The following is an 18,121-nucleotide window of genomic DNA, read 5'->3' as shown; positions in this document are numbered from 1 at the left end:
TTTTATGAATTGTTAAGTTTTTGTTGTCATGGTTTTCCTAAGACATTTAATTATTCTAATTGTGGCCTTAGTTTTGTGTGTGTGTTAATCATTTTTGCATGCTTTTATTTTTGGAAAAAATACTTGGATAATTTTTTTTTAATATAAATGTTTTCTAACACATTAGAAAACATATACAGAGCTTAATTTTAAAGACAAATTAACACAGATTGTGATTTTAACATGGTCTCTTATTTTCATGCTATTTTACACAAAACACATAAGATTATCTTTATCACTAGATAACATTTCTTTCAGGGCTTCCCTGGTGGCTCAGATGGTAAAGAATGTGCCTGCAATGCGGGAGACCCGGCTTTGATCCCTGGGTCAGGAAGATCCTCTGGAGAAGGGAATGGCTACCCACTCCAGTATTCTTGCCTGGAAGAATCCCATGGACAGTGGAGCCTGGCAGGCTGTTGTCCATGGTATTGCAGAGTAAGACACAACTGAGCAACTGACACAAAACATTTCTTTCAGTTTTTACAGGGAGCTCTCAAGAACTTTCTGATAAGAATTTCTCTCAGTTAATATATTACAGCTTGTTCTCTAAGTAAATTTGTAGCTTTTCCCATTTTTTTCCTTTTTTTCTACACTGCTTACATACATTGTGCATTTAAGATGCAATTAAAACTAATTAAATTTTACAATGTGCTTTGCAGTGGTTCAGAAATGTTGGTTTAATTACTTGAGCAGTATATATACACCATGTATGATTTTTTGTGGGTATTTTGTTCATTTTAGGAGAAACGGTATCAAGTTTGCATCTGTCACATGGGCATTTTCCTTGGGCTGGACCTCTTGTTCGTTTTTTTTTCTTCCAGTTTTGTTGAGATATACAGTGAACGCTTAGGGCTTCCCAAGTGGCGCTAGTGGTAGAGAACCCACCTGCCAGTGCAGGAGACATAAGAGATGCTGGTTCGATCCTTGGGCCAGGAAGATCCTCTGGAGAAGGAAGTGGCAAACCACTCCAGGATTCTTGCCTGGAAAATTCCATGGACAGAGGAGCCTGGCAAGCAGATGTAGTCCATGGGGTTGCAAAGAGTCAGACATGACTGAGCACACCATACACATACACATTACATCCCTAGTATTTATGTGTCTTCCAACTATCAGTATCTTCTGACCACCTTTGTTACCATACAGAGATGATATTACATTATTAATGATTATATTCTTCACACTGCGAATTCATTCCTGTGACTCATTTACTTTGCAACTGGAAGTTTATACCTCTTAATTTCTCTCATCCCTCCATTCCCTTCCCTCTGGCAACCACCTGTCTGTTCTCTATTTCTCTTCTGTTATGTTTATTAATTTTTTAGATGTCTCCGGAAATTTTATTTTTAAATTATAATAGTAAAAATACTTTTATATTTTTTAGACATCATTGATTGGATTTCTTTTTTCTAATTGCCCTTCTTTTGTTTTCCTTAGTCCTGTACCAGGCCCATTTCCTCTTCTGTTACATCTTCCTAATGGACAAACCATGCCTGTTGCGATTCCTGCATCAATCACAAGTTCTAATGTGCATGTTCCAGCTGCAGTCCCAGTAAGTTTTTAGACTATTTAATATTTTCTTTATAGAAAACTGATCTTTATAATCAGAAAATACACTTGGGGCTGCTTAATTAGTTTATGAAACTGAATTCAACAAAATACTTAGTGTTAAGTAATATTTACTCATCGATATTTACTGTGATAGCATAAATCTTTCAAGGCAAACATAACTGGATAAATAACATTTTTCAATCCTTGAATCTTAATTGTTTTCCTTTTATTTTTAGTATTAAGAACTAATTCCTAAGGTTCAAGAGGGAGAGGATATATGTATACCTATGACTGATTTATGTTGCTGTTTGGCAGAAACCAGCAAAATTCTGTAAAGCAATTATCCTTCAATTAAAAAATATATTAAAAAAATAAACGTAAGGTTGGATTTTTTAAAAAAACTAATTCCTTATTCAACCCATTTCAATTTGCTGGATTTGTAGAACTCAAATATTAACATAGGGGACTTCCTGGTGGTGCGGTGGCTAAGACTCTGCGCTCACAATACAGTGGGCTCAGGTTCAATCCCTGGTTAGGGAACTAGATCCCACGTGCCTCAACAAAGATCAAAGATTCCATGTACTGCAACCAAGACCCAGCACAGCCAAACAAATAAAAACAAATGTATTAAAAAAAAATATTAACATAGATTTCTGTTTTGTAAGATATTTATACTGGAACATTTATCAGGTAACTCCATGTTATTTTGATTATTAGAGAAATCGTTTATAAAAGCATTCTGAACTTTTATGGTCATGTTGGGTTTATGGAATTCCTTTGCTCTCCCAAGCATGTGAAAATCTAAATGGTTTATTAGAATGGACAATAGATAGTTCCCACTTTTCCTAATGAGAAGATCAAAAAGAAGTTTTTTGAGGGGCATGTTAATTATATAAATGTTGAAAGACATAGTAGTTAAATACCTACTTATACTATTCAGTAACTTAGTGAGTATTTAAAGGCACATTCTTTGGAATAATATATTATAAATAATGCTTTTTTTTCTATTCTCACATTTCATAAGATAACAGAATCTTCAAATGTGTCTTTAATATTCAAGTTTTTGTCATTAGAACCTATTTTTAAGGAACTCACAAAGTTTTCCAAAACACATTATTTTCATCCTCATCTAAGTAATTTCAGTGTAACACTTTTTGAATCTACTATTATAATCCTGGAAATCTTACATTAAGTCCTAATACTCAAAAATACAGTCTCTTTTTTTCCACCTTGTAGATAGATATTTCTGGTCAGTACAGTATAATCATTTATTGTATAGTTTTTAAAAATTATTTTTAAAATCCTCCTTACACTTTTGGTGAGATTATATCCTCAGAACACTTTTGGTGACATTATATTTCATGAATATTAACTAAAATTAATATTAAATACTTATTTTTATTAACTAAAGTGACCTTTCTAAGTATCCAAAATTAGCATTGATTGTAATATTTCAGGTATTTCCACAAAATCAAGGTAATGTGTTGTCTTCAAATGGAACTTTGTAGTTCAAAATGCATTATTTGAGAGTTTTATAAGGACTCAAATATAAGGTGACTACTCTCTCTTTTCTCTGGATATTTTTGATGGGAAAACATTCTTGTATCTGGGTTTATATGGTATCCTGTTAAATGTAACTGCAATGAGAGAAACTGAAATGAAAAAGAGATATACTTTAGTATACAATAACTAATCATTCAGTGTTGATATTATGTTCTTTTAAAAGAAGGCAAAAGACAATGGAAAATCTGTTAAGTAGTGGTATTAGTGAAATTACTAGAGGTGATCAGGTTCTCCTTTGTCATTATGCTTTATTTAATGTATTAAAGAACTCTCATGTATATATTTTATAAACTATATGTATATATTTTAGAAAAGCATAGTTCATATGTATATATTTTAGAAAAGCATAGTTCATATGTATATATTTTAGAAAAGCAAAGTTCATTGTTGAAATTACTTTTTATGCCTAGTTATACAAATTTTAACATTCTTTCTCATTCAAAATGGGGGTGTGATAGATCTGTGAGAAATTTGCATCACTCTGAATATTATTCATTTCTATAAGAAGGAATTATTAAAAAAGTAAATTATGAAAATTGAAGATTAAAAATGAATGTCTTAGAAAAATTGACAATTTTTGAAGGATAAATCAGGATTAAGATCATTAAGGGTTCAGATACAGTTTTCTGATTCTGCAGTCTCAAATAATTTTATCAATGATTATATTTATATTAACTATAAATAGTAATATATTGGGTTGGCCAAAAAGTTCATTCAGTCCCTCCTCATAAGATGGCTCTAGTGGCACTCAGTTGTCTTTAATTTCATTTGAAACAATTTTGTTAGATTGTATTGTGACAGCTGTCATATCAGTGTACATTTTTTAAAAAAATTGAAATCAGTGAATTATTTATAGCCATTTTAATATTGAATGAAAGCAAAAGCAACATTTTCAACACATTTATGCTTTATTGTTTCAAGAAAGGTAAAAACGCAATTGAAATGCAAAAAAAAAAAAAAGACGTGTAGTAAATGAAGAAGGTGCTGTGTCTGATAGAACGTGTCAAAAGTGGTTTGTGAAGTTCGTGCTGGAGATTTCTTGCTGGACGATGCCCCATGGTTGGGTAGTCCTGTTGAAGTTGATAGTGATCAAATCGAGGCATTAATTAAGAACACTAAATCTTATATCATGAGTTTGATAGCTGACATACTCAAAATATCCAAATAAGCACCGAAAATCATTTGTACCAGCTTGATTAATCATCACTTTGATATTTGGGTTCCATGTAAGTGAAGTGAAAAAAACCTTCTTGACTGTTATTTCTACATGTGATTAGAAAGGTAATGAAACCATTCCATTTTTAAAACAAATTATGACGGGAACCTAGAACAGTTCTTTGCTCAAAAAGATAAAAAAGTTTTGGGAAGATAGAATCATTAACTTGTCTGAAATATGGCAGAAGGTAGTGGAACAAAACAGTGAATATGTTGTTCAGTACAGTTCTTGATGAAAATGAAAAATGTGTCTTATTTTTTACTTTAAAAACAGAAGGAACTTTTTGGCCAACACAATATATACTTTCTGTTAATGTATAATATATTGTCATATACATATTAATATATACTTACTATGTAAGTTATTATAGCAGCCATTTTGCAAATAAAGTACAAATCTCATTTTGAATATATTCTCTAGTAATAATTTTTCAATATCTTCTGATAGCTTGTTCGACCAGTCACCATGGTGCCTAGTGTTCCAGGAATTCCAGGTCCTTCCTCTCCTCAACCAGTGCAGTCAGAAGCAAAAATGGTAAGCAAGATTTTGTTTGTTCTGTACATATCTTGACCCTGTTTTGAATTAGCTTTTTCAATTGAAGCCCACTTCAGATGTACAATTTAGATCAAATTTTATAAATTTGTGGGCTGTATTACATTATAGGGGAACCAGAAAGTTTGGAAAAGGAAAGTTTTAATTAGCATAGTGACAGGGTACTGGTACTTAAGCAAATAAATCGATTGGGAGTAAAGTTCTAGTTTTTATCATTGGTTTGTCTGATGTTTGAGGTAGCTTTTTAGGCAAACTCCTCCTGCTGGAGGCTAGGGATATTGCAGCTGAAACTGGAAGTAATCATCTGAAGGCAGCCCTGACATAATGAATGATTTTAAACAGTCATACAAATGAGTAGAACAGTATTAAGAAAAAATTCTGAAATAGTATACAGGTTAGTAAACATTATATATATAAAGGAAAACCATATTTTTGACTTATGTTTCAGGCACTAAGAAATCAATCTTAAGGGGTAAACTATAGGGTAGGAAGCAGAAGACATATTTTCATTTTACTCATAATTCTTCTGTTCACTACCCCCAAACAAGCCACTTTAATTTTTCTGAGACTCATTTTCCTCATCTGTAAAATAAAGGGATTAAACTTTGATTCCTGGGGTCTTTCTTAGCCTCAATCTTTCTTACTTGCTAATCATCTTAGTAGATGACCTGAAGCTGCTGCTATGGGGTGGGAGGATCAGTGGGGTAATTTTCTTTTAAATCAAAATAATTCTCCCTTCTACAATTTAACGCACTTTAGAGCTAATTTTTAACTAAAATCAATCGATAGTTGTTAGACACCTATTATTTGTTTCAGTTATATGCTAGGCACTACACTGACATTATAAATTTGTACCCATAAAAACCATTATGTATTATTGCAAGGCTTTAAATTTTTTACTGCTATTCTCCATTAATGCAAATAATCAGTCTGAATTTGGCATGTGAGAACTTTTTTTTTAACAGTAAAACTTATATACTGTCTGAATAAATAATAGTTGGTTGAAGAGTATTAAAATTAGCTGGTTATTGATGATAGTGAAAGAACTTGAAAATCCAAGAGGAGAATTTTTCATGTGACACCATGTTTAGGTTAAAGCCATGGAACTAAGATGAATCTTTTTCACTTGATAGCAGAAGGCCTTCACTGGGAATATGTTTTACACTTCCTACTTAACGTAACTAGTATAATGAAAAATTGAATTAGTGAGAACTGTGTAGCAGAGAATAGAAGTTAAAGAGATCCTGTTGTTGTTCTCTGCATCTCAGAATACTTTTACATATTCAGTGGACTTTTCCCTCCACAGTTTGTAAAGAACAGATCAGATTTAAAGAAATACTTTTGGCTATAAGATAGAAACTAATAAGATTCCCTGAATAACTGAATAAATTTGAGAAATTTAATTAGTAAGAATAAAAATATTTTGTATGCTTGTACACTGAAAAGTACCAAAGCTGTATTTCACATGTTTATGTATGAAACACAGTGATAGGTTGAAGGCCCCCCAAATTGCATGGGGAGTCACAAATTGCCTCACTTAAATTTAACAGTCCAATTAAATTTCTTAGTAAAATATTGCTAACATATAAAATAGCCATATTTAGGTGATTACCTGTTTAAATTGGGATAGTAAATAAGATTGTCCTATTTTTTAATTAAATAAAAAGATTCAGAAATTAGCCTCCCCCCTCCTTTTTTTAAAGCTTTTTGTTATGGAAGATTTCAAGTATTATATACAAAGTAAATAAGATTCTGTAATGAATCCCCATGTACTCATCACCCAGCTTCAATTATTAGCAGTGTAACTGTTGTTCTTCCTCAGACCACTCCTTACCCTCACTGAATTATTTTTTAATAAGCCTTTCTTAAATGTAAAATTTACATAGATTGAAATGGACCAATTTAAACTGTACAGTTTGAGTGCATTCGTGTAACCCACCTCTATTTCGGTATAGAACATTAACATCTACCCACGTTTCTTTATGCCCCTTCCCTCAGTCCATCTCCCCCGGCTGTTAATATTTATCAACAGCAGTGTAAATAAAATCACTGTATACTCTTGGGTTCAGCTGAGTATATGTCTGTGGAACTTATCCATGCGGTTGTGTGTATTGTAGTCTCTTTCTGTTGCTGAGTAGTTTGCTGTGAGTATACCACAATTTCTTTATCCATTCTTCTGTTGGTAGAACTTTGATTGGTTTGGTTTGATTGTTTCTAAACTTGAATTAAAATGTCAGTGTCATTGATTTTCTTATTAAGCATCAGGGGGCTAAAAAGATTTACTAAATAAATAATTGTATAATTCTAATGGGAGAAAGTTGAGACTAGGTTCATATCCTAGTGCATAGAGGTTTTTTAATGATCAGATAAATGATCATGGGATTGGATTCTTTTCTCTGTCAGTGATAGAACTCTTAATTCCATTCTCTCCAAATGAATGGTCCCCAGCCCATATCCCCTAGATTCATGTTACATGTTAAATAATTTTTCTGACTTTTTACCAGTCTGAAGCCCCCCAGCAAATTTCTTCTTTCACTGCTTCAGTTGGATTTTGCTTTGTTGTTTTCAACTCTGAAAATATTTAAACATCCTACCTGTTTGATTCTGCATCTCTGTTAAGGATTTATTTGACCTTTGTGGTCACAGTCTGTTAATGTTAAATAGTACAACAATAGTAACTGTGCTAAAATGTGGGTAAAAAATGTTTGAGAAATGGCACCATTTGAACACACTATAGCTGCAGAGAAACTTATTTGTATCCTAAGATAGCCAAGGATGCTTTTGCGGTGGCCTGGTTTTCATGTGCCCAGTGCTTACTGGAAGATTTATATGCATTGTGTTTGTTACAGATATTTAAAGAAGATCTTTTTTTATGAAGAAATTCTTTCAGGACAACTTGTGCTTGTTTTGTTTTTTAAGAACTTTAAGTCTTTGGAAAAGTAAAAACTTAGTTTAAGTAAAAATATATGGGGGGTCCACAAATAAAAGATTACCTAGTATTTTTTAATACTCTAGGAAAATTCCTGGGATCTACTGTTTTCTACAAAATTTCACTGGCTCTCACCAAATGTAGATATAGTTTAGGGGTTTTGTTTGTCATTAAGCACATTAAACCATAGATATTTGCTACCTGTGTTACTCTTCTAAAAAAAAACAAATTTCCTATGTAATATTTGTAATCAAAAAGTAACTCACCTGAATAAGAAAATGTTAACCATCCAGGAGTTTCATTTAAGAAGATTTAGTTAAGTATTTAAGTTGTATTCCCCAGAATCATTTCTTTAAGACTTGTGTGACAAACTGAGAGGTATCTTTGCACGCAGTGGGTAGCTGGTAGGTCTTCTGCAGGGGGTTTCTACTGAGAGCTGACAGAGGGCATCTTGGCAAATGTTCAGAAACCTACATTAACTTAGTTGGGCCCTGCATGGAGCCTCATGTTCAGCAGAATTCTTCTGACCTCCCTCTGCATGCCAAGCTAATCAGCAAACACCAAATGAGCCCACTCCAACGAAACAGAATCTCTCCCAACCTACTTCATTTTCATATGTTCTCTGGGGGTGGGGAGCAAGATTTCACAAGGACTGATGATGCTGCAAAGACCACAATAATGATAATTAACTTGCTGAATTTAGAAGATTATGCTGTTAATTAGTTGCAAAATAAAGATAAGTAATAGAGCAGCAGATGGTAGGATAACACCCAGGAGAAGGAGGGTTATTACTCTGATGAGCTTTTGTGGTGCTTATGAAATATGGATCTGACTTTTTCATAAATTGTTTCTAGAGAACATTGTGTTTTTTCTTTGAACTATGATCAAGTAATTTATTCCTACCAGGTAACTGACAGATGTGATAAAAATTTGCTTTCATGGGTACAACATATAACATAGAATTTGAATAACATTATTTTTAGCAGATTACCTCTTAAGATGGATCTCAGACTGGTCAGCACAACACGACTATATTCACTCTTTTTTTTGTTTTTCCTACATTTACTCTTTAATTGACACAGTCTTTAAGACAAAAAGTTTTCAACATAGTAGCTGAATTTTACAACACTAAAATTTAACTCTAACATTAAAGCACTAGTCTGCTTAGAAACATAGTAATAAAGATTTTTGCTTTCTTTTCTTTAGTTTAAAATTAAAATTATGCCTAGCTTTTATTGTACATATTAGAGAATATAGACTTGTTAAAACTTATATAATTTCTCTGAGTACTTAATCTTCATTTACTTATGTTAGATTTCTCTATTGATAGAATTTTGATCCAGTAATGGACAGACCAGTGTCTGATACTCTTAATGGTTACTAAAATATACTTAGAATACTTAATGTGAGGACTTCCCTGGTGGTCCAGTGGCAAAGACTCTGTGCCCCCAATGCAGGGAGCTGGGGTTTGATCCCTGATCAGGGAACTAGATTCCACATGCTGCAACTAAGACCCAGCACAGCTAAATAAATAAATATTTAAAAGAAAAAAAGAATACTTAATGTGAGACAAAAGCTCTAGTTTGAAAAACCTTTTGTTTAAAATATGTTTGTTCAGTGAACCAGGAGTCAACAGACAGAATTTCTGTTCCTGGATCTGCTTCTAACTTGCTCTGTGATCCTGGGAAGTAACTTCACTCTTGGGGCCTTAATTTATCTATAAGATGGTAATTGGACTAATTGAGTAGCTCCAAAATTCTGTTGTAAAATAAATATCTATCATATTTATAGATGTTTTCATTAGTTTGGGGGACCAAATTACCCTTCTTTAAAATGTCTCAACATATATGTGGGTGGATTGCAGATATCCTTACATTAGTTGTAAAATGTATATGAATCACCGTTTAAACAACTTTCTTCTCCTAACCCACTGTAATTTTTTTTAGCATACATTTGTTTTTAAATATGTTTGTTTAAAAAAAAATTTATAGTTTAAAAAAAAATCTGTAGTTCAGAGCAGCGTTAATTAACCCTTGAAAATCTTTTTCTTGCATTTTGTATCCAGTGGCACACTTCCAAGTTAGACCCATTGTAATCAATGTAACAGCATGGAGCAAACATTAGAGCTTCCTCACTGGATGAGTACTGTATACCCTAGGGCAGTCAAGAGAGGATAATGAATGAATACTGATGCTGCTTTTAAGTGCTCTATAAGGTAGTAACTTGCCCTACTAAAGATTATTCAAGAGAGTGATGTTTATGTACTTCAGACTCCCCTATGTGCAGTTACTGTATTTCATTAATTCTAAGAGCTAAGCTCTTTACTATAAAACTTTAAATGCTCTTCAATTCTATCTTTTCTACCTAAGGACTTAAAAATGTTTTACCAACACATAATTTTCCAAGCTTCACGTTTCAACCAGTACTTATATTTTTATACATTTTAAATCCAAAAATGAAAGCCCTAACCTAATGCTATTATAGATTGGCTTTTAAAAGATGTAATTATGCACACTGACCACCTCCCCAGATCCTCCTCCTTCTGTTTATATGACCCACACTTTCAAATTCCTCCCTTTTTGCTTTCACTTCTTTGACCATTTAGTTTAAGTATTCCTTCCTGATTACAGCCAAGTACTGCTTTGGTCACCTACCTAATGAGTTTTAATCCATCTACTTCCACACATTATCCCATCAGTTATGAGTGTCCCAATTTCCTGAATCTTAGCTGCTAATGTGGTTATTTCTGCTTGTTTATAAGAGAAGGAAGAAAAAATGGAACTGGGAATCTTAACCTGGATTCTGAAAGATGCGGTGTACCATGTGGTCTTGAGAATATATTTTCCAAAATAAAATACATCTGGAAGAGTTCATGGTGGTCCAGTAGCTAAGACTCTGCGCTCCTGATGCAGGGGACCCAAGTTTGATCCTTGGTCAGATCCCACATGCACAACTAAGAGTTTGCATGCTGCAACTAAGACCTGGCACAGTCAAATAAATATTTAAAATTTTTTAAAATATAATATTAAATATTAAAATTTTAATTTAAAATTTTAAATATTTAGCTTCAGGCTGAGCTAAAACTGTCCTTAAAATGATCCCTGAGTACTTTTTTTCCTAAGTATATTTTGAAAATACAAAAGTAAAGGAACTCTTGTGATTCTTTGGTGTCCATACCCTAACACCTGAACTGTGAAAATAGAGGGCTCGATTTTTGAAAAAGGTTAGGAAGCTCATAAAAAATTAAGAAATCCTTGTATAACTCAGGTAAGTTTTACTAGGTTGGTCATAACTTTCCTTCCAAGGAGTAAGCATCTTTTAATTTCATGGCTGCAATCACCATCTGCAGTGATTTTGGAGCCCCCAAAAAATAAAATCTGACACTGTTTCCCCGTCTACTTGCCATGAAGTGATGGGACCAGATGCCATGATCTTTGTTTTCTGAATGTTGAGCTTTAAGTCAACTTTTTCACTCTCCTCTTTCACTTTCATCAAAAGGCTTTTTAGTTCCTCTTCACTTTCTGTCGTAAGGGTGGTGTCATCTGCATATCTGCATATTCAAAAGCAGAGACATTACTTTGCCAACAAAAGTCCATCTAGTCAAGGCTATGGTTTTTCCAGTAGTCATGTATGGATGTGAGAGTTGGACTGCGAAGAAAGCTGAGCGCCAAAGAATTGATGCTTTTGAACTGTGGTGTTGGAGAAGACTCTTGAGAGTCCCTTGGACTGCAAAGAGATCCAACCAGTATATCCTAAAGGAGATCAGTCCTGGATGTTCTTTGGAAGGAATGATGCTAAAGCTGAAACTCCAGTACTTTGGCCACCTCATGCAAAGAGTTGACTCATTGGAAGAGACTCTGATGCTGGGAGGGATTGGGGGCAGGAGGAGAAGGGGACGACAGAGGATGAGATGGCTGGATGGCATCACCGACTCAATGGACGTGAGTTTGAGTGAACTCCGGGAGTTGGTGATGGACAGGGAGGCCTGGCGTGCTGCAATTCATGGGGTTGCAGAGTCAGACACGACTGAGCAACTGAACTGAAGTTTTATATATTTAATCTTTACCTCAGCGCTACAAGGAAGTTTTCATTTTTCCCAGTTTTACAGATAGTTTGTTCAGATAGTTTGGGACAGAGTTAATTTCTAAACAGTAAAGTATCTTCTCAGCTGCACACATTTTGTATGCTAATATATATACATACAGTATATCTTATGTATGCTAACCAGTGAAGAAACTAGGACTTTATGAACTGCTGTTTGCAGTTCATAAAGAAGTACTCAGTCAGAAAAGATGGGGAAAACATACCTAATCTGGGGTGATATGGCTTTAGCGGTTACAGTATCAGACTTGGCATTCCGAATCCTTCATGGTTGTCTTTCGCACCACTTGGCTTGCAGGATCTTAGGTCCCTGACTAGGGATTGAACTTGGGCCTATGACAGGGACAGAGTGAAGTCCTAACCACTGGACTACCAGGGGATTCCCTTGTAGTTGTCTTTTGAAACGTCGAGCCACCCAGCCTTAGATTATCTTTCTTGATTTTTCCATTTTCTTTTTTTTTCCCTTCTTTTTTTGGTGGGGGGAGGTAGGATAATATACATAACATGTGCCATGGAAAAACTGCACTTTGAAAAGGAGATCCAGATTTAAATCTAGGATCTTAACTAGCTTAATGGCTGTGTGACCTTGGGCAAATGGTCTCTAGTGTCCTAATCTGCCAAATTCAGACTGAAATTGAAGAAAGTGGAGAAAACCACTAGACCATTCAGGTATGACCTAAATCAAATCCCTTATGACTATACAGTGGAAGTGAGAAATAGATTTAAGGCACTAGATCTGATAGAGTGCCTGATGAACTATGGATGGAGGTTCGTGACGTTGTACAGGAGACAGTAATCAGGACCATCCCCAAGAAAAAGAAATGCAAAAAAGCAAAATGGCTGTCTGAGGAGGCCTTACATATAGCTGCGAAAGGAGAAGCAAAAGAGCAAAGGAAATACACCCATTTGAATGCAGAGTTCCAAAGAATAGCAAGGAGATATAAGAAAGACTTCCTCAGCGATCAATGCAAAGAAATAGAGGGAAACAATAGAATGGGAAAGACTAGAGATCTCTCCAAGAAAACTAGAGATACCAAGGAAACATTTCATGCAAAGATGGGCTTGATAAAGGACAGAAATGGTCTGGACCTAACAGAAGCAGAAGATATTAAGAAGAGGTGGCAAGAATACACAGAAGAACTGTACAAAAAAGATCTTCATGACCCAGATAATCATGATGGTTTGATCACTCACCTAGAGCCAGACATCCTGGAATGTGAAGTCAAGTGGGCCTTAGGAAGCATCACTACAAAAAAACTGGTGGAGGTGATGGAATTCCATTTGAGCTATTTCAAGTCCTGAAAGATGATGCTGTGAAAGTGCTGCACTCAATATGCCAGCAAATTTGGAAAACTCAGCAGTGGCCACAGGACTGGAAAAGGTCCGTTTGCATTCCAGTCCCAAAGAAAGGCAATGCCAAAGAATGCTCAAACCACTGCACAGTTGCACTCATCTCACATGCTAGTAAAGTAATGCTTAAAATTCTCCAAGCCAGGCTTCAGCAATACGTGAACCGTGAACTTCCAGATTTTCAAGCTGGTTTTAGAAAAGGCAGAGGAACCAGAGATCAAATTGCCAACATCCGCTGGATCATGGAAAAAGCAAGAGTTCCAGAAAAACATCTATTTCTGCTTTATTGACTATGCCAAAGCAAGAGATGGGCTTACCAGACCACCTGACCTGTCTCTTGAGAAACCTGTATACAGGTCAGGAAGCAACAGTTAGAACTGGAAATGGAACAACAGACTGGTTCCAAGTAGGAAAAGGAGTACGTTAAGGCTGTATATTGTCACCCTGCTTATTTAACTTCTATGTAGAGTACATCATGAGAAACGCAGGGCTGGAGGAAGCGCAAGCTGGAATCGAGATTGCTGGGAGAAATACCAATAACCTCAGATATGCAGATGACACCACCCTATGGCAGAAAGTGAAGAACTAAAGAGCCTCTTGATGAAAGTGAAAGAGGAAAGTGAAAAAGTTGGCTTAAAAAAAGCTCAACATTCAGAAAACGAAGATCATGCCATCTGGTCCCATCACTTCATGGCAAATAGATGGGGAAACAGTGGAAACAGTGTCAGACTTTATTTTTCTGGGCTCCAAAATCACTGCAGATGGTGATTGCAGCCGTGGAATTAAAAGATGCTTACTCCTTGGAAGGAAAGTTATGACCAACCTAGATGGCATATTAAAAAGCAGAGACATTACTTAGCCAACAAAGGTCCATCTAGTCAAGGCTGTGGGTTTTTCCAGTGGTCATGTATGGGTGTGAGAGTTGGACTGTAAAGAAAGCTGAGCGCCAAAGAATTGATGCTTTTGAACTGTGGTGTTGGAGAAGACTCTTGGGAGTCCCTTGGACTGCAAGGAGATCCAACCAGTATATCCTAAAGGAGATCAGTCCTGGGTGTTCATTGGAAGGACTGATGTTGAAGCTGAACCTCCAGTACTTTGGCCATGCAAAGAGTTGACTCATTGGAAAAGACCCTGATGCTGGGAAAGATTGAGGGTAGGAGGAGAAGGGGACAAAAGAGGATGAGATGGTTGGATGGCATCATTAACTCGATGGACATGGGTTTGGGTGGACTCTGGGAGTTGGTGATGGACAGGGAGGCCTGGTATGCTGTGGTTCATGGGGTCGCAGAGTCGGACAGGATTGAGCGACTGAACTGAACTGAATCTGTAAAATCAACATAGTGTTTATTAGAAACTGATTTAAAAACTACTGATAACACAGCAGCAGGGGTGGATCTCAGGTACATTATGCTATAGGAAAGAATCCAGATTTAAAAGGCTTATTATATACACTATGGTTCCATTTATATGATATTCGGAGAAGGCAAAACTTTGAGAATTGAAAAACAGACTTGGGATTTTCAGGGATCGTGGTGGGAGGTAGTCATGTGTGGATATGAGAGTTGGACCGTAAAGCTGAGCACCGAAGAATTGATGCTTTTGAACTGTGGTGTTGGAGAAGACCCTTGAGAGTCCCTTGGACTGCAGCGAGATCAAACCAGTCATTCCTAAAGGAAATCAGTCCTGAATATTCATTGGAAGGACTGATGCTGAAGCTCTAATACTTAGGCCACCTGATGTGAAGAACTGACTCATTGGAAAAGACCCTGATGCTGGGAAGGATTGAAGGTAGGAGAAGGGGGATGACAGAGGACGAGATGGTTGGATGGCATCACCAACTTGTTGGACATGAGTTTGAGCAAGTTCTGGGAGTTGGTGATGGACAGGGAAGCCTGGGGTGCTGCAGTCCATGGGATCTTAAAGAGTTGGACATGACTGACTCAACTGTGGTGGGAGGAGAGTGTGACAAGAAAGAATCATGAAGTTTTGGTGCATGATAGGACTGTTCTGTATCCTGATTGTAGGAGAGGGTTGCACAACTGTATGTGCTTGTTAAAACTCATAGAAATATATGCTGAGAAGACTTTTACTGTATGTAACTTATACCTCAGCAAAACATTTTTTACACTACTGACCTTGTTTTTAAAATCATACCCAGAATCTACAATGATTAGCAGTAGAAAATATTTACTAACACTTGATTAAGCAGAAATATTGGTGGTCTTTTCATATATACCTCATTTCTAAGGTATCTGGATCAGTTATAGATATTAAGATATGCACAGATGAAAATAAATTGCAAATTTTCTAAGTTATTCTTAGTTGAAGTAAATGAAAACAATTGTATTAGAATCATGTAGAGGACTTTGTCTAAAGCTCTTCTCCAGTATCTACCCCTTTACGCTATTTCCAAAGAAAGGAGAGAGGAAAAGTTGCCAAAAAAGACTCAGGAACGCTTCCCAAAGGTCCTTTTACCTGTCTTACTGATATTTAGGAATGCAGTGGAATATAATAAATCAAAACTAAGTTTAAAGCCTGTGTATTCATTAACAAATGTCTCATTTGGTTAGCTAAAAGTGTGTTGGGAGTTAGATTTGGGTAGAAAGGGAGCATTTTTTTTTTAATTGGTATTTGCATTTCAGAGATTAAAAGCTGCTTTGACCCAGCAACATCCTCCAGTTACCAACGGCGATACTGTCAAAGGTCACAGTAGTGGTTTGGTTAGGACTCAGTCAGAGGAATCTCGACCACAGTCATTACAACAGCCAGCCACATCCACCACAGAAACTCCGGTATGTGTGTTGTTTTTATCATTCATCACTCAGTTTTCCTTAACAAAACCACACAGTGTGACTTCAATGACTATATACTTTGAAAAGATTTTCTGGTCAATTTTTTTTTAATTTAAATTTATTTATTTTAATTGGAGGATAATTACTTTACAGTATTGTATTGGTTTTGCCTTACATCAACATGAATCTGCCACGGGTGTACACGTGTTCCCAATCCTGAATCCCGCTCCCACCTCCTTCCCCATACCATCCCTCTGGGTCATCCCAGTGCATGTGGTCAAATTTTTATTCCAAAAGTATATTTAAAAAGCCTTAAGAAAAGGTAATTCAATATAAAAGTTGAATATATAAAAAATAAATAAGCAGTTACTACTGCTGAGGGCACTCTGTAAATGTTTCTCAGAGTATCTGTATGTTGGTTTAAAATGGTACAGTATCCATCAATAGTATTTAAAGAAAACTTTTTTACTATTGGTTGTATTCAACAAGTAATTTATATATGAACCATATTACTGATATAAGACAGTTCTTGAATTAACACTTGTGAAATGTCACCAAAGTAGCAGATAGGTTTAATGGCAGCTGTTTATACTAGAGACCCATTTCACTCTAATTTGTGTCTGGCCATTAGATGATTGCTATTTCTATATGTCTGCAGTAAAGTGTTACTGTATTTCTGTTAAATGTTACAGAGCTCTATTTAGATGTTTTTCTTCTCTACTTAAAGAATATTAGCATTTAAAATTAAAACTTTCCAATTCAAGAAACACAGCTGAACAACAAGTTTAATACTACCTCCTAAGCATAGGTGTTTAGATAACAGTATTTTACCTTTGTGAAACTTAAGGTAAAGTGAAATAGTTGTGGTTGTCATCCACCAAGCAACTTTACCTAGGGGCCAAAAGAGAGGAAAAGTGAGTGTGTTCTTATGTCTTAATTCAGGGTTAGCCAGCTGGCTCATGAGCCTAATGCAGCTCACGTCTGTTAATCTATGGCTGGCAAGTTCAGTATGGCTTTTACATACTTAAAAGTTTATTTAAAAGAAAATGAATGTAATTTATTTTCTTGTACTACCTGTAGTTTACCTGGATCTCATTTTTATTTATATTTTTATACTTTATTGTATTGGAATGAAACTCCAGGACAGGACAGCAGGACTTTTATCTACTCTGTCACTGCTATACCACTAAAATAGTTCCTGCGTATTTTTCAGTGAAGTAGAATGAATGAATCAATAGAAAAAAGGAGAGAAGGAAGAATATATGCTTCTAAGTAGCCTCAAATCCTTGTTAGAGGTAGAGATATATATAATTCAGGTTCATTACCTGCAGAGCGTAAAGATTTCTGCCTATGGTATAGATGAAGAGAATGTAGAAATTTTTGTTTACATCATTTTAAAATATCATTAAAAGTAGAGGCAAGAGATTTGTTTTCAGGCTGCTACTTTGGATCATGTGTCTATGGCCACAAAGTGCTTTCTTTTGCACTGTTTCCAAAGGTTTATATCCCATCTCCTGTATTCGGGTGTTCTGTGGCACAATTTTGGGATTTGTGAGAGACATGAAGATATTCTATAATCCTAAACACCGGACAGTATCACTAATGACTGAAGATTTCTGTCTGGCTGATTTTGCAGGGCAGACGGACCAATTAAAATGAAAATCTAGACTCTGAGATTCTACCTACCAGGAAAATGAGCATTAATAATTACACAAACCTGACCCTTAGAAAAAGACTGACCCCAAATTTCAGAAACTGAAGAAAAGCTGAATACACTAAAATGTGTATGTACTTTCAACTCCTTAATTTTAAAGAAACCAATTTTTAAAAAACATTTACAGTTTAATGCTATTTTTTTATTGCAAAAATAGCATAGAAACCATGGTATCCCATAGTGAATTTAAATAAAAAGTTATTTTTTATTAGTACCTTAATAATTATCAAAGGATTGAATAATAACATAGTGTTTGCTTAAAAGTGCACTTGGAAAAATAAAAGATCTGTACATCATCATTTGTATTGCATTTTTAA

At 35.3% G+C, this 18,121-nt stretch overlaps 1 protein-coding gene across 2 annotated transcripts in view; it reads left to right on the top strand.

The window, feature by feature from the left end:
* ATF2 (activating transcription factor 2) overlaps positions 1–18,121 on the top strand; it is a 79,881-nt gene that overhangs the window by 43,132 nt on the left and 18,628 nt on the right. For both annotated transcript variants that reach the window (XM_040228202.1, XM_040228201.1), the window contains 3 exons: positions 1,474–1,588; positions 4,814–4,900; positions 15,941–16,090. In XM_040228202.1, the coding sequence (XP_040084136.1) occupies positions 1,474–1,588; positions 4,814–4,900; positions 15,941–16,090 (352 nt within the window). The remainder of the gene's footprint in view (positions 1–1,473; positions 1,589–4,813; positions 4,901–15,940; positions 16,091–18,121) is intronic.

The sequence above is a fragment of the Oryx dammah genome, unplaced genomic scaffold (assembly GCF_014754425.2).
Source record: "Oryx dammah isolate SB20612 unplaced genomic scaffold, SCBI_Odam_1.1 HiC_scaffold_27, whole genome shotgun sequence".
Taxonomy (NCBI): domain Eukaryota; kingdom Metazoa; phylum Chordata; class Mammalia; order Artiodactyla; family Bovidae; genus Oryx; species Oryx dammah.
Note: the sequence above shows the minus strand (reverse complement) of the source record. Positions and strands in the feature narration are given on the sequence as shown.